Consider the following 23473-nt stretch of genomic DNA (forward strand, 5'->3'; position numbering starts at 1 on the left):
GTCCATAAGCAGATATTGGGGTCTTTGAGAAGGACTTGAAGCTGTGAGTTTTCAGAGCAGCTCTCCCATCCCACATAAGAGCCTAAATGCAGGAGAGGCTTGTGGCCACATCCATCCCTGAGTGTGTTGCACTGATAATCAGCACTTATCCCTGAATAACTACCTCCTCCTTTTGCGGCACTCATCAGGGAGCTCTGGTGCACTGCTTCTTATGAAATCTGTTCCAGGGGGCCAGAAATAACGTAGCAGTGTCTAATGTGCCTGTAAGAAGTCTTGCTCCTTGTCTGTCTTACCGGAGGATATAGCTCTACAGAGCTGCTTCCTGCTTTGTCATTCGTTGCTGTCTGAAATACTGCTTTATGAAGCTTTCCTGTCACTTCTGGCAGTTGAAGTACTCTCAGCTGCAGCTGAAACTGTGCTGCTCAGATATGTTAACGACACTGTTATTGTAAGTCATATTTTTAAAACTGATCATGTAGCAATGCATTTATGTTCTGTTTCAGAGTTAAGAACTCCTGTCGCTTTGCACTTTTGTATTTATAACATGATGTTTGAGGGATGGTGGAAGAAAGCGGGAGAACTCCAGCAAGGCTGGTAACTGATCTTTTGTCCTTCAGGTTTTCTTAGCATGTATACCCTGGAAGTATGTTTTGACAGAGTGCAGCAGTTACTGTGCAGCTGACAGTAGATTACAATATTGTTTGTTTAGGATTCAGAAGCATAGTATTAGATTGCTTCTTGTCAGCAAAGCGCAGGATATGCCACATGGTGTTTGCACATGGAAGCAGTGTGACCCCAGGCCTAGCTGTGGAATTCAGACAAAGCGATTCTGTTCTCTGGTAAGAGGGACGAGATTGCAGTTCAGCTTTATGTCATAGTTGAATGTGCATTAACCTTGTGAAAATGCATATTTCAGTAATAGCTTGGAAGTATTGTAGTCTCTGGATATAGATTTTCTTGCTTTAATATTGCTTTAATACAAGGTATTACTAACGTTGAAAGCTCTCAAGTTTTGTTATTTCAGCCTAAATGTTTCAACTTTTACCATATCTAGGATCCCAGTGAGCTTTTATAAGAGCAAGGACTGTGAATAATTGAACAAGCAGGGCTTTGGCTTCAGAGTTGTTTTTAATTAAAGGCTTTTTCTTCCATGGACTACTCCCACATAGAGGGCTGGAAACTCATATCTTTCCATGCACAGATTTTTTTCTTCATTCCCCTTGGAGGACATAAGGGGCAACAGACTCGACCACCTACAAAGGATGTGGATATTGCAGTGAAAGCAACTGCTTCCACTCCAAGCAGAGCTTGACTGGGAATGGAAATAGGAGCTGAAAATGTTGATTTGTGATTTTATTCTTGTAATCCACATGCAGCAAAATGGCATTTTATGGAAAAATCCAGACTACTGCTAATACTGATTATGCTCATTGTGTACACACAGATGAAGTGCTTGAGATCTCAGGCAGTGATAGCAACTGTGCCAGGACAAAGTTTAAGCTGATCAGTGTGCTGGGAGGGAACTGCACTTCAATTTAAGTCATGGTACAAAAGCACTGAAGGTGATTTTACTGTGATCTTTAGGTTGGGGAATCTGTTATTTTCTCTTGCTAATATCAATATGCAAAATGTAGACTGCAGAATTGATGGTGTCTTCTAGGGAGTCAGGTACAGCCTGGGATCTGCCTTGCAATCCTTCCACTCCCTGTCCCCACCCTTCAGAGACATTCAGCTGCATCTCTGCAGAACACAACTGGTTCTGAAAGACAGTGCCTTTTCAGCGGACTGATTGTGGGCTGTCTTTATGCATACTTACACAAGAACATTCCACTCTAAACTGATAAAGATTTGATCAGTCGAGTTCTGGTTTTGAGTGGATACAGATATGTTGAGGGGCGGGACTGTGCAGTTCGGAGAACTGCCCTTGTGAGTTTTGTTACTGTGTCCATTTTGCCATACTTATTTCCCCCACCAGATAACCATTATGGAATTATAGAATGGCTTGGGTTGGAAGAGACCTGAATGATCATCTGGTTCCAACAAGCCCCTGCCACAGGCAGGGCTGCTAACTGCTACATCAAACACTAGCTCAGGCTGCCCAGGGCCCCATTCAGCCTGGCCTTAAACACCTCCATGGATGGGGCATCCACAACCTTTCTAGAAAACCTGTTCCAGCATCTCACCACCTTCTCAGTGAAGGACTTCCCTCAACATCTGACCTAAATCTCCCCTCCATTAGTTTAAAACCATTATCCCACGTCCTGTCAATTATAATTGTTGTAACCTTCCCAATACATTCCCCATAGAGCATTCAGTAGACTCTACACTGAAGTTAAGCATAATGACCCCATTAATTTTCTCTTTGAAGTTGCAGGATATATTTTCAGGCATTGTATTACTTTATTCTACTATTGTGTTTACCTCTGTCTCTGCCATTGGCTGTGCTGTGTATACAATAAAAGAAGAAAGGGAGCAGATGCAGGAAAAGGGAGATTGTGTGTTGGTTCTGGAATCCTCTTCGCTGTGTTGTGACAAAGGCTGATATGCAATCACCTAGTGAGAGGTATGGTGAGACTGGAAGTTGTTTCTGTAACTGAGATGCGAAAATGCAGGAATAGGGCTTTTTAGATGACTGAAATGACTGAAATGAAGGGAGGTTCTTAGAAAACTTGATGTTTATTTGTATTAAATAATTAACAAAAAGATTGGTTGGCTGTTGGAATGAAAATGTGTTGTGAAACCCTAAAGCAAAATGAAAACAGAAGGGTGGAGAGCTTAGCAAATGGGATCAAAATTTCTTGTCAGTGCAGTACATCGATCTCGGGGAAGGCTGAGGCCTCAGGAATGCCAGGAGATTAAAGCCCCTTGAACACAGAAAACAGACAAACATATGTCACATTAAAGAATGTTAAATTAGTTCCCATTGGATAGGACTGTATTGTCACCCTTTCAGTAATGCATACATCCCAGGGACTTGCGCTGCTGTGTAAGCTGATGTGCATTATATACACGTAATGCAAAACTGGGTTTTGCTTTTCTCTATTTTACCTGTTAAAAACAAGTCTTTATATACAACTGTGGTAAAGATGTCTAAACCTCAGAATGGTGAATCCCCAAAATTACTAAAATCCTATGTCTTCTTATAGGAATGGATTTCTTTTTCTTGATAAAGATGCTCAGTAATGTTGTTGGTAATTTGGACACCGTTGTTTAATGTGATTTTTCAACTTGTACCATTGGAAAAACACTTCTCATTTCCTTCTCTTTTTACTGATCTCTTTTTTATTATTATTGTTTGAATGCTGTGTTTTGGGTGTTTGAACTCATTAATGTTGTATATTTTGAATAATTCTAGGTTATTATTTGCTTATTATCTTATCAGTTAGCAGAAACATTGAGTTCTGTCCAAGACTTAGAATGCTTGCTGAGTAATTGTGCTTAACAAGCTGTTTTGGCTTCTTCGTGTTACCTGGTGCTGTACACTTCCATAGCTACATATCAATAAATATTAGAAATGCCATCAACCACCAGGCTCTTTTTAGTAAGATCTGCCAGAAACTTCTAAATCCTTAGCCCTCCCTAACTCCAACAGCAAATAGCTCTCCAGAATATACAGCCTGTCCTCCGTGTTTCTATGGAGAAGAGCAGTCTATAGAAATGGGTTCCGTCGTTGAGGTTTGGTAAGGAGCAGTGGAAACAACGATAGCTTAATTGGATCTTCTCTTTATGTGTTTGTTTTGAAAATGAAAAAGAAATAAAAATCAAATGGACTTTGTGCTTTATAAACTGGGCTTACGGAGCCCAGAGAGTTTACAGGAACTTCGGCCTTGGTTATAGCATTACAGAACAGCTGAGCCGCTCTTTTGTTTAACTTGGACTGTTGTTTGTTGAATTCTGGATGTTCTTCAATCCCAAGGCCTGCCATCCCAGGCATCTTGTAATTAAACTCAGAACACGTGGTAGAGATTCACCATAACAGAAGAAATTCTGAATACTGAAATTCCTTCAAGTGGGACAGCTGTATTCCTGGAAGGCTCTTAAAGCAGATCAGTGTTTGCCTTGGCTTCCCAAAAAGAAAGTGACAGCTTACCCAAGGTGTATGTAGGCACACCGGGGATCCATGGAGATGTGTAGAATAGCCCAAGTTATTCTAATTAAATAGTGAAAGGAGTAGTTATTCTAAAAAAGTAGTGGGGTCACAGCGTGCTACCTGCTGATCCTTTATGTTTTGGCAGGTACGGTGGAGAAGTAGGATGAGGGAGAACTTGAAGGAGGATAATGAGATTTAGCCAGTCGTTTGATTGAGTTTCTTTTATGTGAGTGCTTAAGACGTCTCTTGCAAATGAAGCATACTTTGCTTCATAGTTCACTTGGAAAAATGCATGAGAAACAAGAAGGGCGGAGCTAAGTTTGGCAGGGTTTCCTGAATGAAAATATGTAGATCACAATACTAGAGGAGAGCTACTTCACACGCCCTGCTTTTGCCAAGTTTGCTGGCTTCAGAAACCGTCTGGACGAACAAGTGAATGGGCAGGGTGAGTTCTCTGAGGATGCATGGGGAGGAATACACAGTCGTTACAGCACAAGGGGAAAACATGAAGCTGCATGGCCTGTAATGCAAGGCTGTATCTTAGAAAGAAGGCACAGAATGTAGATACTGTTTGAAAATATGGCAGTGAAATGAGAGTGAAGTGTGATGCTGATGTACAGATTGTTGCCACAGAGAAAGAAGGTAAGAAAAGGAACATGAAAATACCACTTTCTTGCTATATTGTCATTGTGCTATTTCCAGCCATTTTCCTTTGGTATTATGGGCTGTCGCTTTTGTTTAGTTGCTGTGATTTTTTTCTCATAAAATCTTGTTTTTCATGAACAGCTGTTTCTTTGGTCATCCTATGAAAGGCATATGCAGTCTTTGTAAGACTGCTTCTCAAAGAGAAGACTATGTTGTGTTCTTACTCGTCTCTACACTTCTGGCCCTTCCCAGTAAGCTTTGGGCCTCTTAAGTTGGTTTTAGCCAAACAAAGGGAATTAGTTGTTTAGAAGGTATGAAGCTCATAACAATTTTACTAAAATTATCAGTTGAGTAGAGAACAGAGATGTAAGTGTACTCGTGTCCTGAGGTAACATTGCAGTTCTCTAGCTATTTTGCGACAGCATGGCCAGTTAGCCAAAGCAATGGAAACACAGCACCGAAAGCAGAACTCAGGAAACTCAGTCGATGCAGTTGAAGTATTTGAGTCCACAAATTATAGCTGTATGCTAGATTATGCTCAGATTTTATTTAATAAATCAAATTACCCAAACTCATAATTGTCTGGAAAGGGGAGATGTGTAAGTGATAAGCTGAGTCCTATAAATAGAGAACAGAAGAAGCGAATAACTTCTTGTGTTTGGGAAAACACATTAGTTAGCATAGCCAAGTATTAATATTAGAAGGAAGGAAGCTCCCCCTCTTTCTCTTAATTGTCCTAACTAGGTAAAGACTTTGTAGAAGTGTGTTCTATCTCTGTCTTGCGGTTTGGGTTCAGGGTTGCTAGGAGAATGATGTGAAAATGTTCTTAGGCAATGGTTAATGATAACGTAACCTCTCTGAATAAAGCCTTGAGATTTCCATCTTTTTTTAAACCTGTCATGTTGATTAAGTTGGAAAGGCCTCACCTTATTTTTCTTTCAGGAATTTCATTTAATTACAGCAAGATTTCTTTACAGTAGTCATGTTGTACAGTGGCTTTTAAGCCACATCTTTAATTGCCTTGTAAAACTTAAGCTAATTCACATTTAAATAGATACTTCAATTGTAGAATATGTTTTTCCCTTTGTTCTTCAGTGCAAGCACTGAAGTGGAGAAATAGCTCATTTGCAAGCAATTTAACAAAAATGTGACTGAGGACAGTGGTACTTTTTGATGAATTTTGAAACGTGAGAAATGTAGTCATGTTTTTGTTTTATTCTGATATTTGTGAAATTTGCCCTCGATTCCCATTTGGAGTCAAAGGAGCACCTCATTTTGACAGCTGCGACTCAGGGTAGCTGTAGTCAAATGACAAACCACAACAAGCATTGCATGTGTGCTAGTCTGAAATGTAACAAACAGATTTAGCCTTACGAAAACAAGAGTTAAGGCCGTTCTTGCCAAAATGGAGCACATTACCTCATTGCCTTCAGTTGTAAATATCGGCAGTTACACGCAAGTATCTTCAAGCAAGCCCTCAGCTGGCTTGCAGATGAATGGTAAAGGAGCAGAGGGAAGTGTGGATGGGTGGGACCGTGTCTTCCTTGAAAACAACTGGAGAGCATGACCTATTTTCTGTTCTTTGAAGCTGGGGCACCCAGAGGTATAAGCCAACTTTAAAGTGTTCTGTATGTGTCGTAGCTTTCATTTAAATATCTGTGCCGCAATGAAATGGCTTATTTTGTTTTCTTTCACTCCCACACAGTAATTAGGCCATAGAAGAGTTGGATGAACGTGACTTCCACTTAATATTGCTGCTATTAATAAAGTTGCGGTTGTCATTTTGTCAAATGTGCTGTATAATTGATGCTAATGAAGAACAAACACAGCTTTGGAAGACAGCGTGGTAAATGTATACCTGTTGAAGTTGAGACGATGAATCACAAGATACTTATTTAATGCATGCGACTTCTCTGAGCTGTTTGTCACAATCTCTGTGCAGTACAGTCTCCTTTGCTAACATACCTGGAAAAGGATATCTTCTACCACAGAATAAACTGCATCCCTGCTTCTAGCTGTCCTAACTTCTGCAATGATGCTACCTAAAGCCACCCTTCCTAGAACTTGTAGTGAGAACTGAGGCTTCTCAGGATATGTCCATTCAGACCTTCATTGTCTAGTAGGTCTGTGCTGTAGTTTTGATGGTACCTGCAATGTAGAGTGAGGAAAAAAAGTGCTTCATGCAAAACCACTTGCAGATGATACTTCAGTCTAATACCAAAACACATTCAAGGTTGTGATTTAGTGATTCATAGTGTTATAACGTGATTGAGTTGTATCAAAATAAATCCTATCAATCTCAAGAGCTGCAAGCAAGCACTGCGTCAGATATTGTTTTGATTTGCTGGCGCGTGGACTAACTATAATGCTTTACACTCAGGTTCTAGACTTCTGCTTTGAAATTGTAACCAAAGTTTGCCTTGTGGGTTCTTGTACCTCAGGTCTGTGTGGAACGCAGATTCTTTTTGTCTCTAATCTTAGGAAAAGGAAAGCATTACTTTCAGTGTTGTTCCTGTAGAGTTAATTCAACTGTGAGTGTGTGAAACATGCTGTTAAAAATTCAGTGTTTTGTTCTTAATGGTAGCCAAATTAAAAGACCTTTAATAAGCTATCTGTTTAATTAGCTCACCTGCTGGTCTGTATATTTCCTTTTGCGATGGTCTGAAAATGCCCAGAAATGCAATTAGGTCGAACATCTTATTGCTCCAAAATAATAGGTAAAGATAGATGGTATGATGTTTTTGAAAGCATTACTGCTCCACTCCTCAAAATATATTGGTGACAGTGGGTTAAAAGTTGCTTTTCTGTGAAGGTACATGATTTATAGATGCAATCTGTGTTCATGAAGCTTTCAGGCTACCTCATCTGCTGTACAGCTTGCAGTCTGGTGGATCTTGCTTCCTGCTGCAGTTAAATCATTGCTGAATGGTATTTCAGGCTTCTTCAGTTCATTACTTGTAGTCTTGAGGCAGGTTAACGAAGCTAGCTGAGGATATTGGAGAAAGAACACTGAAAGCCTGTTAATGAATTTGAGAATGATCTTGCTATAGTGGTGTAGCCTTTAGTCATTAAAGATCAGCGGGTAGTAAAGACTTGGGCTCAGGCTCCATTCTCTTTCATTGACAGGAGGGAGAAACAAGGAATAGAGGAGCTGTGCTGAGGCCTTTGGGACGGTGAGACAGTTGTTTGTGTGTAGTTGAAAAGGAAACACAAATTACATGTGGGTCGTGTAATCTGGGATACCCTGGAACAAGGGAAGATGACACCCTCAAAATGAATGTTTCTCAAAGTTGATTGAAACTGGGGAGTAAATTATAATTTCTCGATGTGAAGGAATTATTTCAACTAAATAACTCACTTGATAATCATGCCACTGACAAATCTAATCTTTTAAATAAGATGGCAAAATATGTGGGTGAATTCTTTACTTTCTCTTATCACTGTCCACTTCTATTCCCTCACTCTTACTTTTTTTAGGAGAACAACTTAATTCTTTCTGGCTGGTTCTCGAGAACACAAAGAGAAGAGGCTCTTCCAGTTTTGCTTTGTTTATGCATGCGCTGTGAGGGAGGCATGAGGGTTGGTCTGTAATTAAGGGAAATATCAACTTGTAACTTCCTCTGCTTCAGAACACCAACTTTTCCATGTTGGTTTATCATACTGTAAGCTGCAGCACACGAGGAGAAACTGCAAAGGAACCAGCAGCTCCTGGGCCAGACTTGAGGGTTCTTGGATGCTGGTCAACTAGTAATTGTCTGGGAAACTGATTTTTGGAGTTCTACATTTGGAGGCAAGATTTCCAGTGGCTGCTGTTGCTTGAAACAATCTCTTGTAGTTCAAAATTCATACAGACTTGCAGATCAATGCTGTCTGATCTGTCACACAGTGTACAGTGACTTGGATAACACTTGTGGCATCTCAGGGTTGGTCTGCTCTGCACAGTCATGTGTTAGACCATCTTTCTGCCAGTCTCACGTGAGGCAAATTGCTACTTACACTCTCTCTTCAGCTTGTACTCAACGTTGTCATCTTCATGGCTGTGGGACCTTTGGTTAGTTTGTTCTAAGCAGTGCTTATTATCTCTGAGCACTCTTTTGGTGTATCCAAAGAACAGCACTCCACAAGAGGGAATAGCTCAGTCCCACTGAAAGAATTGGATGCTGCTTCTCTATAAACATTTTCTTTTTCAAGGAAGTTGTGCTCTGATTTCAAAAACACAAGGCATTCCCTTCTAATAAAACACTGTTTGCATATGGCATTTTGTTTTGAACCTGTCATGGGTGGGAGTCTCCTGTTTATTGGTGGGAAGCAGTGAGTCTTGTTCATCAGTCCCAGGGAAGAAGCTTTTCATGCTTCTTAATGCTACTTAGCTTGTTTCCTGTAGCCAACTCTATTTGCAGTCATATTCAGCTGGAAGATGTTAATTTATTGTTCTATACCAGAATTTATATGGGTGGGTAGGTCTGTCTGATGTCTCCCTGTCACCCCAGGGTAAGGCCGTGCTCTTCTAGATGTTATGAAGTTTTTGGGGGGTATCTGAACTGACTTGTTTGTACTTAATGGATTTTTTCTTTTCCTCTAAGTTGACCTTGGCTTGCACTAACTGTTGTTATGAATAGCATCCAACTAACAAGCTGTCCATCCGACCAGAGCCCCAGGTTGACTGTAATAGGGAAGGGCAAGGAGCACAACTTGGCCGTGTTGCATAGAACGAGAAGCAGAGGCAAAAACAGCAAACTGAACAATTCTGATGACAGATAATTGTGAATGAAGGTATATTGAATAACATGCCAATTGTTTGCTGTGGGAATCAGAAAGTTGCTGGAGTGCCTTGGTCAAAATTCTGCAGTTCATTCCAGTTGAAGCAGAATTTTAGCCTTGATTTGATTAGCATGCAACTGTCAGATGTTGTGAACCTTGTAAAAATCAGAAGTGGGGTGAAATGAACATCTTTATCTTTGCTCTGAGGGTTTTTCATGAGTTGACGCTTATGACAAAGGTAGATTTTGCAAGCACCTGCTTGCACTGTGTGCTTTTAAGAAGAAAAGCCAATTGCAGTTTGTCAGTTCTGCCTGTCTTCGGTTGAAGGAGCAGCCTTTGTGAGCTAGATGTGAAGGCATAGCCAGGATGTGTGTGTGATACATATACATACGTATAGAATGTTTTGTTTCCCTTCAAAAACTGAAAAAATGTCTGAAAGAGCAAGATCTGAGCCAAGTAGGACAGGGGGGAATGTAGGGAACTTAGCTAAATGCACAGCAAAAAGCATAGCTGAGGGGTTACAGGCAAGGTGACAGAACAAAAAGTGTGGGGGAGAGGGCCAGGGGCTGCAGCTGTGGGCTGTCCAGTTTCAGATGCTTGGTTCCAACCAGAAATACCTGTCACTGGAAGCTGGTGACTAAAAGGCAGAGGGAGAGGTGAAAGCTGAACTCAAGGGACAGGCTTTGGCTTTGTGCCTCTCCTCAGTAAATTAGCTTTCCATTCCTATTGCCCGTCACTGCTAAAATAAGATATTATGTGTAAGATGAACTCATTTTGAACTTAAGGGATTGTGAAACCTTGAGTGAGTTTCTTCTCCCCACCCTTTCCTTTGGCTTTAGTGAGAAGTTCATTTGCTATTGGAGGTGAGGATTATTCTGCCTTCTCTATTGCAGAAAGATGATGTACATTTTGGACATCAGCTTTGGGTTGAGCAGCTTATTTGAGACTGTCAGAAGATACCGCAGTGCAAAAGTAAAGAAGCTGTTAATGGTACACGAGTTAACTGTCCACAGATAAAGGACAAGAGACAGACGAAGGAAAAACAAATGCTAGTAGAAAGGATTTATGGAGTTCTGATTGGGAAGCAGAAGGAGGTGTACAGCCAAAGCTTTTGTCTTTCTGACTTACGTAAACTTACCGCACAGTCCTGGTAACCAGGCTAACTCTGGCTTGTTGTTGCTGTACTGTTAATGGGCCTTGTTTAGGAACTTAAAGGAGACAGAGTGATTCCAACTCTCAAATCTTACGTTTTAAAGTCTGCATGTTTTCAGCTTTAGTGACTGAGAGATCTGGGAGAGGATCCTACTGGTGCCAGCGGGTCATGCAGCTCTTCAGTCCTACACACCCATCATCTTTGCTACAGAAGCTGAAACGGCAGGCAGCTGCTGGTGTTTCACCACTGTCATTTAGTCCATTTAGGTTTGCCCTTTAAGGAGAGTAAGGGGAATGTTTCCCCTAAGCTTGGACCGTGTCAGAGATGCTTTGTTCAGACCGCTTGCTGCTTTGTTGTCAAAATGGGAAGCATCAGCAGATATTTCATTATTAAATGATGACTCTCCTCAGTTTCTTTTTTAAAGGTGGGCATTAGGAAAACAGATGACTAAAACCGATGTGCGCTGAATGCCAGGCTGTGCTCTGTGTGCTGACTGGGGGGGAATGCACTTGCTGGCTTGCTAAATTGAGATAATGCTCTGCATGGTGACGGGCAGAAAAACAATTAGAGCTGTCAGATTCTTTGCTGACGTGTGCGTTGTCACACGGGGAGACGGCTTGTTTGGTGCCAGTAAATCTGAACTGGTCAACTCTCAGCAAGATACGAAGTTAATTAATAAAGTTCCTTACAGTTGGGCTTTGGAATGCGAGGGCTGTTTATTTGTGAATACAGCTTAACCAGGAATAAACAACAGAGGTCCTTAGTGGGGCCTCCTAGGTGTTTTCTCAGTCACTGCTGTATTGCTGGCAGATTAAAGACTTTCTCCCGCACGTTTATTGGGGCATTTAGTTGGCTTTACCTGCCTGAAGAGATCCTGTGTTTCTGTGGACTCTGGTAGTGCTTGTGTGAACTGGAGTTTTCTTTGAAGTATGCCACTCTGTGTGGGAAAATGTTTATTTAAACTCTTGACCTGTTTGGGTTTCTTCAGGTGCTTACCAAGATCTCAGAAGAATGAACTTCTGTATGCACTGCTGTTCTTAAAAGTTACCACATTTTCATTGATGAATTACACAATCATCTTTGAAATCTGCCCTAAACACTTGGACTTCTGTTTCTTTTGTTTTCTGAACGAGTAATTCTGGACAGGGATTTTAGTGCGCTGCTGGATCTGCTTTACAGCACAGTTTAGTGCTTCTGCACTAAAACTTGTCGTGCTTTGAGGTGTGTGGCTGCTGAATGTCACAGCTTGTCAGAGGACGATCAGGAGGGCTTTCTGGACAATGCATCAATGTGGCCAGCAGCTGAGAGCAGGAGGTGGCTGTAGAAGGGAAATAAGATTCCTGTTGTGGCTTGGGGGGCTGCACAGCGCATCTTTTTCATGCAGAAAGAGATGTCGACTTCATCAGGAGAAAGCAGTTCTGATTAGACTGCAGAATGACCTGGGTTAAGTGTTTGCCTCCAGGTGCGACCCTGTTAAATCCATCAGCATCATCAGATTCCATTTTCACTGTGTAACCCTTGCATGCTCATTTTCATTAATGGCCTGCAAACAACTTTCCAAGTCCTTGTATTCTATTTCTGTGTAATCCATTGCTCTGGTACCTAACTCTTCGAACATATTATTTGTCTTCATTTCATTTTATCCATATGGGATGACCTGATTGCATGAGCATCCTTTTCTTCATTATCATTGCTTATTTTTCCTTAACCTGCTTAAATAACTCAGCAATCTCTTTAGTTTTCTTTAAAAAGTCACTGGTGTTGATGTCTTCTTATTTTTTTTCAATTGCTATTTTTCATTTGGGAGGGTTTTGTTTATTTTTAGCAGACCGTCACACTTGGAGTTGTTACTCGGAAAGTTTTGAAACTCAGTAGTTCTAGCTAGAAACTGGCTTGTGAGCCATGATCCTGTGGATCTGCTTATGCAGAAGAAAGGCAGAAAGAAAACCTAGGATAACGTTTGAGCCACTGTCTGTCTTAACAGAACCAGCACTAGGAGAGGTGGAAGCACTTAGGCAACGTTTTTCCCACTGTACTTCCTTGTTCTGGAGAGAGAAAGAAGCCATCCTTTTCTGCTTGCTTTCCTTCCTGAATTTTCCTGCATTGGTGCTGCATGCTGGTGCCAGAAACCTTCAGCTACTTCTGTATGGAGAGCAAGGTTGGACTCTCAAGGACGGCTGTAATTAAAAATGTTTCCCCTGTGTTTTGCTGTGCCACCACCTGCTGGGAATTGCACTCTGGCGCTGAAGACATCTCTAACTGGTCCTGTGAGGCATCAAGGCAATGTAGATAGGATGGGTGCACTGCTTACTGGAGACTGCGATGGGTTTACTTTGGAGATGTTCATTTGATAACTCTTTCCATTGGTGCTCTTTTTGTAGCAATTTAAAATCTTAGGAAACAAACCGTGATTAAACTTCTGATAAGCCTAACAGAACATCATGGGTAGAGATCGCCAAAGCATGAGATGCTGGTTCTCTGTTACTAGGTTAAAGAAATGAGATTAGAGACTGTGTTTCTCCTCTACCCAATAGATGCTAACCTGAATTTATTCACTTTATAAACTAGTATCGCCTCCTGATAACCATCAGGTTTTTTTTTCTCTCTTCTAGCTCCTGAGAAAAGACCACTGCATTATCAGTGCTGTAGCTGCAAGCATGACTTGACTGGGTTGCATTCATGGCTCTTGGATGATCTGGTGAACCATGGAGCTCAAAGTATGGGTGGATGGAGTGCAGAGAATTGTCTGTGGAGTCACCGAAGTCACAACATGTCAGGAAGTTGTAATAGCCCTTGCCCAGGCTATTGGTAAGTACCTCTGTCAGCTGGATGCTTCGGGTTTGAGTGAAGCTTTTTATGAAGCTGATCTGAGGGCAGGTGGGGGTGCTCTGAGTCCCAGAGGAGCATGAAATGGCAAAGCACAGTGGGGTAACCCCATAGTGTCTTAGAAGGCACTGTAAACTTGCAGCTTTTTATTTTTAATATTTAACCCACTGGAGAGGGTAGAAAAAAGAAAAGAAACTCCTTGAAAGCCATGCACTTCCTTAATGCAAAGGTTTGTTCTGTGAATTATTACATGCTGCTGTTTGTCGTTGTAAACATAGCCTGGACTAAGGAAAGTGCTGAACTGTCAGCGTTTTGAATACCAAGGATATAAAAAGCAGCGCAGAACAATTAGTTGGCTTTCACAAGCTAGGGAATTGAAATTACACACTTTGTAAGGGATTTATAGCTATATTGGGCATAGCATAGATGAGTAAAATAGGTCTTTCAATAGGTCCATCTTCTTTGTACCACGCTCCATGTGACTCCCTCCTGATGAAAGGGTAAGGTGAGGTCTGTTCAGTGTTAGCTATTTACTGAAGAGTTTGTGCAAAAACAACAATGAAACAACCATCTTTCAAGTTCCAGTGTGAGAAAGAAGAGATCTGTTAGTTCTGTCTTCAGTCTTCTCAGATCTTTATTGGTGGCTGAGAGCACGTTGAATAAGCATCAGCCTCATTCCTTCCATGTTTCCTGTGCTGAATCTCGTGCTTTGCTAGAATTTTATCATCAGCTTTAAGTACTATTTCAAGTTACTCATAAAACCTACATGTTACCTAAAATTAAATCAGTAATTCAAGGGCTACCCTTCACATTTTTCCATAATTCAGAGATTATTGCAAGGTGATATTAGCAGTCTGACTCAGTTGCAAAATAATTACCTAAGAAAAACAACTTAGAGCCACGAATATCAAATAGATATTCTACGTATAAGCACGAAGTCAATTTGTCTGAATTGCTGTGATGTTTGCTTACTCAGATGGGTACTTCTGATCATCGTTTTCATGTATTTTGATCTGATACGACAGAAGACTCACCTTTGCGTGTTTTGCATCTTGTGGGGATTGAACACAATGCTACTGTGTGTGTATCTGAATGTAGCCAATATCTAGAAAAGTTTTACTTAAAACGTGTCAAAAGGTGCGATGTCTCCAAAATCGTGTATCCAATGTAAGCTTTAAGAATGCTTTTACTGTTTGTATTAGTTGCAGACTTCCATTTGATGCCAATAGCTTTATGAATTGCTTCTTTCCATGTCTTATTTTCTGCCTTTTTAATGATAGTTATGCTAGTGTGATTATCTTGTATTGATGATTAAGAAGTATTATTTAATTTTAAAAAAGAAAGCAGTGCTTGTGGTGGACTTTTCTTTGTCTTTCCGGTTCTTTGCCTTGTTTTCCGTACCTCTTCCATCCCGTTTCCTTTTGCTCCTCCCCCAGAATGAAAAATGTCAGCCTTCCAATTCTAGACGGTTCTCTCATGTTTCCCCATGTTATTTCTTTGGTTTTCTTCTCCATTTTAAGTTGTTGGCCTGAATTCTGAAAAGACTCCATCAATCTTGGAAACTGACACAGTTTTTGTCAATTCAGCAGACTTCCTTTTCTGTAACACGTCACTTGGGGCATGCGACTCTGTGCGTGGAGATAAAATTCAATTTCAGCCAGTGCCAAATTAAGACAATCCAAGGTCATACAACTTGGAAACTCTTTTTGAGGCAAATACCCTCTCTAGAAAACACCTAGAGTGACTGTGCTCCAGCTTCTCAGTGGGGCTGCTTGGACGTTAAACACCGATATAAATTACACCTCTGTGTCTTTGGCAGATAGGGTTTTCCCAACCCTCCTGTCAGGCCATTCATCAGAAAAGCAACCATATGTCTGCTCCTTTGACTTGGCTTTATGTACCAGCTTACCAGGAATAATTGTCACTCAGATTTGGATGGGAAGCTATTAAAATGTATCCTGTTAGCTCCCACCTGACATTTGATGGTGGAAAGTAGCCAGCCTCAGTTGGCTTCCTCCTTGGTTGGCTCTGATCTTATTTTCCACTTTGCAGTCTGGCTCCTTCGTCAGTCGCATAGCTTAGTAAGTCTCAGTATTATTTTGTCTGTTGGTCTGTCTGCAACGTTTTTCAGATGCTCCTTTTGCTTTCATACAAGATTTGCCTAAGTTCTTGATTAAACAATACAGCCCCCCTACTCCTCCAGCAGTACAGCCTTCTCCATTGAACCTGGAATATGAATTATAAGAGTTATATTATTTGTGTTGAAGTGCAGATTAGGGATATCTACAAATTAGGTTATTTTACAGCCATACCTACTGAATAAAGAATGAAACAGAGGTACTTGTCAGTACTCTTTGAAAACAGCAGCTTCTCGTGGACAAACTAAATCTCCCTCCATTCTAGAAATAAGAAAAATAAACCTTTACAGTGTATTTTTAAAAGAGGGAAATGGAAAAAATGTGTATCATAGAATGATCAGTGTTTGAAAGATACCTCTGTAGATCGTTTGGTCCTGCCCACTGCCCAAAGCAGGGTCACACAGAGCAGGTTTCCCAGGATCCTGTACAGTTGGGTTTTGAGTATGACCAAGGACGGCAAATGGCAACTCCACTACCTCTCCGGGCAGCCTGTGCCAGGCTTTGGATTGGATTTCCCTCATAGTAAGAGAGTTTTTGTTTGCTTGATTGCTTTTTTTTGGTAGAGAGGTTACGGGGTTGATGCAAAGACAGGACGTTTTAGCTGAACAAATATAGCAACTCATGTTGAGCTGTGCCCCCTTGTACGAGATCCTGTCCCTTAGCCAAAGTGTAGCCTAATCCTTTGGCAGCAAATAGGAGTTCTGTCACTTAACTTGCCTGTGTAGTGCTCCTTGACCTATTCCTTACAAAGTGGTATCTGTCTCTATTATTTTTTTTCAGTGGAAATGCTGTATGTCTCTTCTTTGAGGTTGATGGATACAATTCATGTTGCTGCTTTTTGTGTTACGATCTCCTTCCCTGTTTGCCCTTCTCTTTATCACTGGAGAATAGCAAATAATTTTACTCCAAATCTCTGTACAAATTAGTTTTTCAATGTCCATATTGCTTGAAGCTAAAGGTTAAATCTCATTTTAATTAAAAAAAAATAATAATTATCAAAGAATCATAGAATTACTCAGGTTGGAAAAGACCTCAAAGATCGAGTCCAATGGCAGCCTAACCATAGTACCCTAACTCTAACAAAATAACAAAACTCTAACAAAAAATATATCAGAGAGAATTGCCTCTTTGTGATCTCAGCAAAGCTGTGTATATATTTCGTATATATTTGAATGAGGGAGAGAATAACAGCAATCAGATGTAGTTTTGGATACTACGGTGTCTCAAATGTAGGTACTAGAAATGCCTTGGCTGAATGGAGGAGCTCTGGAATTCTGTTTGAACAAGACATAGGACTATAAAGCTTTGAGTTTCCAGAGAATGAAATCACCTCCCAGTGCTATCTCAAAGAGCACTCGGTATTACCCTTCATGACTTTTATCCAGGACCGCTGTATTTTTTTAAAGTTAAATTGCTTTCAAATTATGAAGTGAGATGAAAATTTGACCTTAGAAAACAAGAGAAAAGATCGTTTCCCCGTGAGGAGCAAAGCCCTCTCCAGAATATAGAAGTATATGTACCACAACACACAAAACGGAGAGTCATGAGTTTTGTTTAAGAAATACTTTTGCCAGGAAAAATGAGGTAGATACTTTCTTATCATATCCACCACCATCTACTGTAAAAACGTGCATTTGATAGCAAACTCTGCCTTTTTTTCCTGTGCATTCTGTGAAATTGTGGGCTAGTTGTGTTGGCTGGTGATGTGAGCAAACGTAGTTAACAGCAGCAGCTTTTGCTGGTTGTTTTCCTTTCAGATCTTAGTAATAAAACATATCCCAAAGGAGTGGGATGATAAATAGTGCAGTCACAAATGCACGTGTTCTTTTTCTACAGGAGCAGTGATCTTCCAGTTCCAGTCCTGTGGTGCTTTCTTACGGTGTTTCTTTTCATTTCCTTCTTGGGAGACTGGAATGTGCCTTCTGTAGCCCAAATGATGTTTGGTCCCTAGAAAGAATGGAGGAGTGAAGCTTGGATTTCTAACTGGAGTGCAGTTTTGTTTTCTGTCCTCATAACTTTCAGTGCAAAGTAATTTAAAAAAGATGGCAGAGTTGCTTCGAGTAGCTCTGTGGGTTTTGGTTTTCAGGCTATATCACACAATATCAGGAGAATACGAGCTTCACTTCACTGAACAAGAAGTACAGCTGCCTCTCCTCAAAACTAAACAAATGCAGCTGGCAACTTTTGAGGTTTTGGTGCAGTTGAGTGTTTTCCCTCAAAGATGAATGGCGTGAGTTTTTGAAAATAGAGTGCAGATTGGTTCATGCTGTGTTAGATGTGCGTTACGGCATTGGAGGGCGCAGCCAGAGCTGCGTCTGGAAAAGTCACGCTGCTGCAGTGTCGTCTGCTTTCACATTCATCCCTTCTTCCAAATAATTTCTGCTACAGCAAGTGCCAACGCTGGATGTCAGACACTTGGAGAGAAGAGAATCTGAGGTTAAACTGATTAGCGGCAGTGAGGCTGAGGTGGATGTGAAAAAGGGGACAACAGTTATTGTGTACACATTGAAGTTTTCAAACATGAGATTAATCATAAGAATAAACATGGGTTATTTTGGACCCCAGCATTTCATTCTCTACTGTTTCAAGTAGCGATAGGGAGGTTATAGGAAACAATAAATAGCTGCATACAGCAGGGATCTCGTGGTTCAATCATAGGAACCTTAGGGTTTTCTAGTTAAAATAGCAGTGTCCAAAGTTAGGGTGGCTCAGTGGGATGTTTTTCTGCCATCTCTGTTGATGGGGTCTGTCTGTGGAAAGTGACGTGCCTGGCTGAGACCTGGGCTGCTTTATCTGCCTTGCTGTGTCTTGCTGCTGGGCTGCTTCCCCAGCTCGGCCCCACGTTGCTTTACCTATTTAGGCAATGAGTCTGATGTGGGGGTATTACTGCAGTGTTTGGATGAAAGGCAGCTGAAAGGATGCACTGCAAGTGCTTTGTTTTCTCAGGTTGCAATCAAAGCTGGTTTATCTCTTTGAAGAGGAAGGTTAATAGTAAAAAAAACCAACAACTGTGGCTTCAGGCCTGATAAGGACATGTAAACACATTGCCAGCACAGCTGGCCTGGGTGAACCAAACAGACCGCCCTTGCAGTCATTAGATTTGAGCCTATCTCTTCCTGTGGGTATGTTTTTTCTGGCACTGAACTACTGCTTTGGTTTTCATTGGCTTCTAAGGTGTGGATAGTTATAAATGCAAAATATGATATGAGTTTAGAAACGGGAGTAACTCAAATTCTGCAAGCTCCATTTTAATCATACTTGGCTATTTATGAGTTCTGAGGGAGTGAGAACAATAATGAATGAAATGTCAGTTTCATATTTGAGAGATACTGAGCTGAAATCGTATTGGGTTTACTAAATTGACAGTAATTAGTTTTCTATCAGCGCTGTTAAACACTCAGGAGCTTTTGCCCCTTTGGTAAGGCAGAGCATTTCCTCCTAAGCGTTTCACATGTTAAGAGCACCTACAAGATTTTACCTATGAGCAATTTTTCTTTCTTTACATTACCTTGTTTAGGAAGACTCTTATGGCCCAACTGAAAACTCTCACAGCTCTATGCATGGTGTACAGTGCTACATGCATACAAACACCATGAGCCAGCAGTGAGCCCAGGTGGCTAAGAAGGCCAACGGCATCCTAGCCTGTATCAGAAGTAGTATGGCCAGCAGGAGCAGGGAGGTGATGGTCCCTCTGCACTCAGCTCTGGTGAGGCTGCATCTCAAGTATTGTGTTCAGTTTTGGGTCCCTCACTGCAAGAAAGACATCGAGGCCCTGGAACGTGTCCAGAGAAGGGCAATGAAACAGGTGAGGGGTCTGGAGGGAACTGGGAACTGGTAAAGGGTGTGCAGAGGACAAGGCTCAGCAGAGATCTCTGCAGCTCCCTGTAAGGAGGTTCTGGTGAGGTTGGGGCCAGTCTCTTCTCCTTGGTAAAGTAATAGGATAAGAGGTAATGGCATTAAGTTGTGCCAGCAGACATCTAGGTTGGACATTAGGAATAATTTCTTCTCAGAAAGAGTGGTGAGGTATTAGAGCAGGCTGCCCGTGGAAGTGGTGAAGTCACGGTCTCTGGAGGTGTTCAGGAAATGTGTGGATATGGCACTGGGGGACATGGCTTAGTGAGGATAGTGGTTATGGATTGATGGTTGGACTTCATGGTCTTAGTGGTATTTTCCAACCCTAATGATTCTGTGATTGTATTTAACAGCATAGTGCCTGTCCCTGAAATGCTTTGCGTGCGGAGCATCATGCACTATGGGACAAAGAATAGGGATGAATCATTTCTGTCCTGAAAAGCAGTATTGATGGCCACTCAAGTTAGAGTCCTGCCAGAAGTGATGTATGAGAAATATTGCAACCGCTACTTCCCTTTTAATTTCATTTTGATTTTTGGCAGCAGAAAGATCACTCGTGTACTCTTTCAGCTGCAAAATACCAATGTCTATAGAGATGCCTTAAGTGAATAATAGTTACGTGTCCTACTATCTTTATGGTGTGTAATTAAAACGTCTACCCCTTGAGAGTCTAAAGAAAAAAAAAATTGCTCAATTACATTTTTCCTGTATTTCAGTACCTTAATCACAGTTCATTTTAATGGAAACTGTGTTTTAAATTACCAAATTAGCTCAATCCCAAAGTAAGACTGCTTCTCTTGGGCACATGGTGAGCGTTCAGATCCTCAGTGTTTGACTGCAAAGGAGCAGCGGCTGACCCAGGATCCTGGCTGCAGGGGCTCTTGGATGTCTCGCTGAGCAAGTGATGGCCGTTAGCATTGGGAAGAGCTGCATTCAAACCATTGTGCACAGGATCACTGTATGCTGTCAGAGTTCCAGAGTCCACATTTCCTCTTTTGACCTCTTTCTCCCTTTCGAAATAAAAGGTTGTTTTGAAGACATTCCTGTATTAACCTGTGGTAGGAGTGTGTGATTTGAGTCACTTTAGCAGCCTGCTCTCTCCTTGTCAATGGCAGCACATCACAAACAGCAGTTTGTTATAAGGATGTCTGTGCTATTAAATGTGCTGTCATTAGTTTTGAATCAGCTCACTCGCCCTTTAATTTGTGAATGAATCCCCTCTAATGCAAGCTAACATCACAGCTGTGGGTGTGCAGGTATTGTTGAGCCGCGTCATAAATAGCCTGGATGCAGTAATCTTAGGTAATGATCTCAGCCCAGGACAGCTTTGTTTTAGACTGGTGCTGCACTCCAGGTGTGGCTGCTGAACTGCGTAAATATTACTTCTACAAAATACTTTCCTTTATGTGGCTCTTGAGCACCGAGTTCATTATTTACGACCGCATGTTGATTTGGAACCTTAATCTAAATTGGAAAGTTCTTGGCAAGCGCTTTGCTTAATTCTTTATTTCATTTCAGGCTGAAATTGTTAGCTTTATTCCCTTCCCCCTTCTCTTTTTTGCCTCCCGTTTCTTTTAAGTAATGCATTTAATAGCACAGTGAATAGAGCTCACATGCTGATCACTCCACGAGTGGTACCCCTGTTTACAATTTTAAGACTTCTTTGAACCTGGCTGCTTCTGACACAGCAGCATTAGTAGCGTTACCATCATTACAAGATGAAAGCTGAAAGCTTTTAAGCTTAACAAAATAGAGTGGTAAAATAACAACCTTTGTCCCGGGTTCCGTAGTGCGCTTTTACTTCGTTTTTCTTCTCCTGCATTTTATTGTTAGCGTGCTGTGGTGAGCAGCACTGGCTTTGTTCTTCTTCTAACAACACCGCTGCCTACTGCAGACTGTAAGTCTTTGTGGATCAATGAACAGTGCTGTGGGCCGTCAAAAATCTCTTCAGTTTGTATCCTGGCACAGTGAACTTGTTTTTGAAGTACTCCATTGCAGTCAACTTCTCAGCCTGTTCCTGTGCGTTGGTCAAGGGCGTTACTATGCTGAAAGACTTTGATTTTCTCCAGTACTTACCTGGGATCGTGTGCCTATAAGGCGCTATGGGGTTGGATGCAGTTCCTCTGCTGCTTGCTATGTTTTGCATGTAACTTCTATCGGTTAAACCTCCGTGCACTCTTGAAGCCCTCACCCCTAAGTGGGGTGAGGAGGTCTCCTGCACGCCCAGCAGCCGAAGCAGCCCGTCTCCCCCACCTCACGGCTGCACAAATGACTCTCATTTTAAGGGCTGATGTAAATCACCACTTAAATAGCGATGAGTCATGGAAGCAGACGTACGTATAGCATTAAAATAGACACCGATGTTTTTAAGGTTCACGGTAATGGCGGAACGGCTGAGAAATCTATAGGGATAACGCACGCTTTAAAGCCGGTTGGCTTTCCTTGCATCTCAGTGCGAGCGGTGCGGTGGCTGCAGGTGAATTCCCTCTGACGACGGGAGCTCGTTCCCGCTCCGAGCGCGGTGCCGGCGTCCTGCGCTCCCCGCGGCGGGGCGGGGCTCGGCCTTATCCGGCGGCGCCCCCTGGCGCTGTGTGACGGCTGTGCTTTGTCCCGCAGGGCGCACCGGGCGCTACACGCTGATCGAGAAGTGGCGGGACACCGAGCGGCACCTGGCGCCGCACGAGAACCCCATCGTGTCGCTCAACAAGTGGGGGCAGTACGCCAGCGACGTGCAGCTCATCCTGCGCCGCACCGGGCCTTCCCTGAGCGAGCGGCCCACCTCGGACAGCGTGGCTCGCATCCCCGAGAGGACGTTGTACCGGCAGAGCCTGCCGCCCCTGGCCAAGCTGCGGCCCCAGAACGACAAGGCCATGAAGAGGAGGGAGCCCAAGAGGAAGTCCCTGACCTTCACCGGCGGGGCCAAAGGGCTGATGGACATCTTTGGGAAAAGTAAGGAGTCCGAGTTCAAGCAGAAGGTGCTCAACAACTGCAAAACCACGGCGGACGAGCTGAAGAAACTGATTCACCTCCAGACGGAGAAGCTGCAGTGCATTGAGAAGCAGCTGGAGTCCAACGAGGCCGAGATCCGGTACTGGGAGCAGAAGTACAATGCCAGCCTGGAGGAGGAGATCCTCAAGCTGGAGCAGAAGATCAAGAGAAACGAGGTGGAGATCGAAGAGGAGGAGTTCTGGGAAAACGAGCTGCAGATCGAGCAGGAGAATGAGAAGCAGCTGAAGGAGCAGCTGCAGGAGATGAGGCAGCGCATCCTGGAGTGCGAGGGCAAGCTGAAGGACTACATGTCCCAGATCCACAACATGGAGAGCGGCCTCGAGGCAGAGAAGCTGCACCGGGAGGTGCAGGAATCCCAAGTCAACGAGGAAGAGGTCAAAGAAAAGATCGAGAAGGTGAAAGGTGAAATCGATATTCAGGGCCAGCAGAGTCTGAGGTTGGAAAATGGCATCAAGGCTGTGGAGAGATCTCTGGGCCAAGCTACCAAGCGGTTACAGGTAAGAGCAACCTTATTATCCATAGTTAAAGAACAGTCAAAGATGTAATTGTAATGAAGTTTGGAGGTGACCAAAAAAGCGTAAGAAACTCACAGTGGTGAACTTGAATAAAAGGAAGAAAATGTTCCTCCCACTTTCAGATTGCTCTTCAGACTTCTCTCGAAGAGCAGGTAATTAGAACTGCATCTATTGCACGCAGCCTCTCCTTATTCCTATGCAGGCTCCATTTCTTTCCCATCAGTTACAGCTTTAGTTTGCCACCACTCGCTGGCTGCCCGCTGATTTCTGCGATATCATTCAGAGCATATCTCTGCCGTGCAGCGGAGCGTGACGGAGAAACACCAGCGCTAATATCAGTTGGGCTCACTGAGGGCAGCGTGGTCACACCCGTGGCAGTACATCTGGCCCTTTGCCCTGCGTGGAGGGAGTGCTGCTCTGCCGCGGGTCTGGGATTTAATGCTCAAAAATACCTGCTGCACTAACAATAGCACATGCAGGGCTA

The 23473-nt window shown here is 42.5% G+C and overlaps 1 protein-coding gene across 3 annotated transcripts in view; it reads left to right on the forward strand.

Annotated features, from left to right (window-relative positions):
* The window catches only part of RASSF8 (Ras association domain family member 8), a 74149-nt gene that overhangs the window by 46507 nt on the left and 4169 nt on the right, over positions 1-23473 (forward strand). For all 3 annotated transcript variants that reach the window (XM_072327213.1, XM_072327217.1, XM_072327216.1), the window contains 2 exons: positions 13262-13457; positions 22082-22971. In XM_072327213.1, the coding sequence (XP_072183314.1) occupies positions 13355-13457; positions 22082-22971 (993 nt within the window). In that variant the 5' untranslated portion in view covers positions 13262-13354. The remainder of the gene's footprint in view (positions 1-13261; positions 13458-22081; positions 22972-23473) is intronic.

This window comes from Excalfactoria chinensis, chromosome 1, assembly GCF_039878825.1.
Source record: "Excalfactoria chinensis isolate bCotChi1 chromosome 1, bCotChi1.hap2, whole genome shotgun sequence".
NCBI lineage: Eukaryota > Metazoa > Chordata > Aves > Galliformes > Phasianidae > Excalfactoria > Excalfactoria chinensis.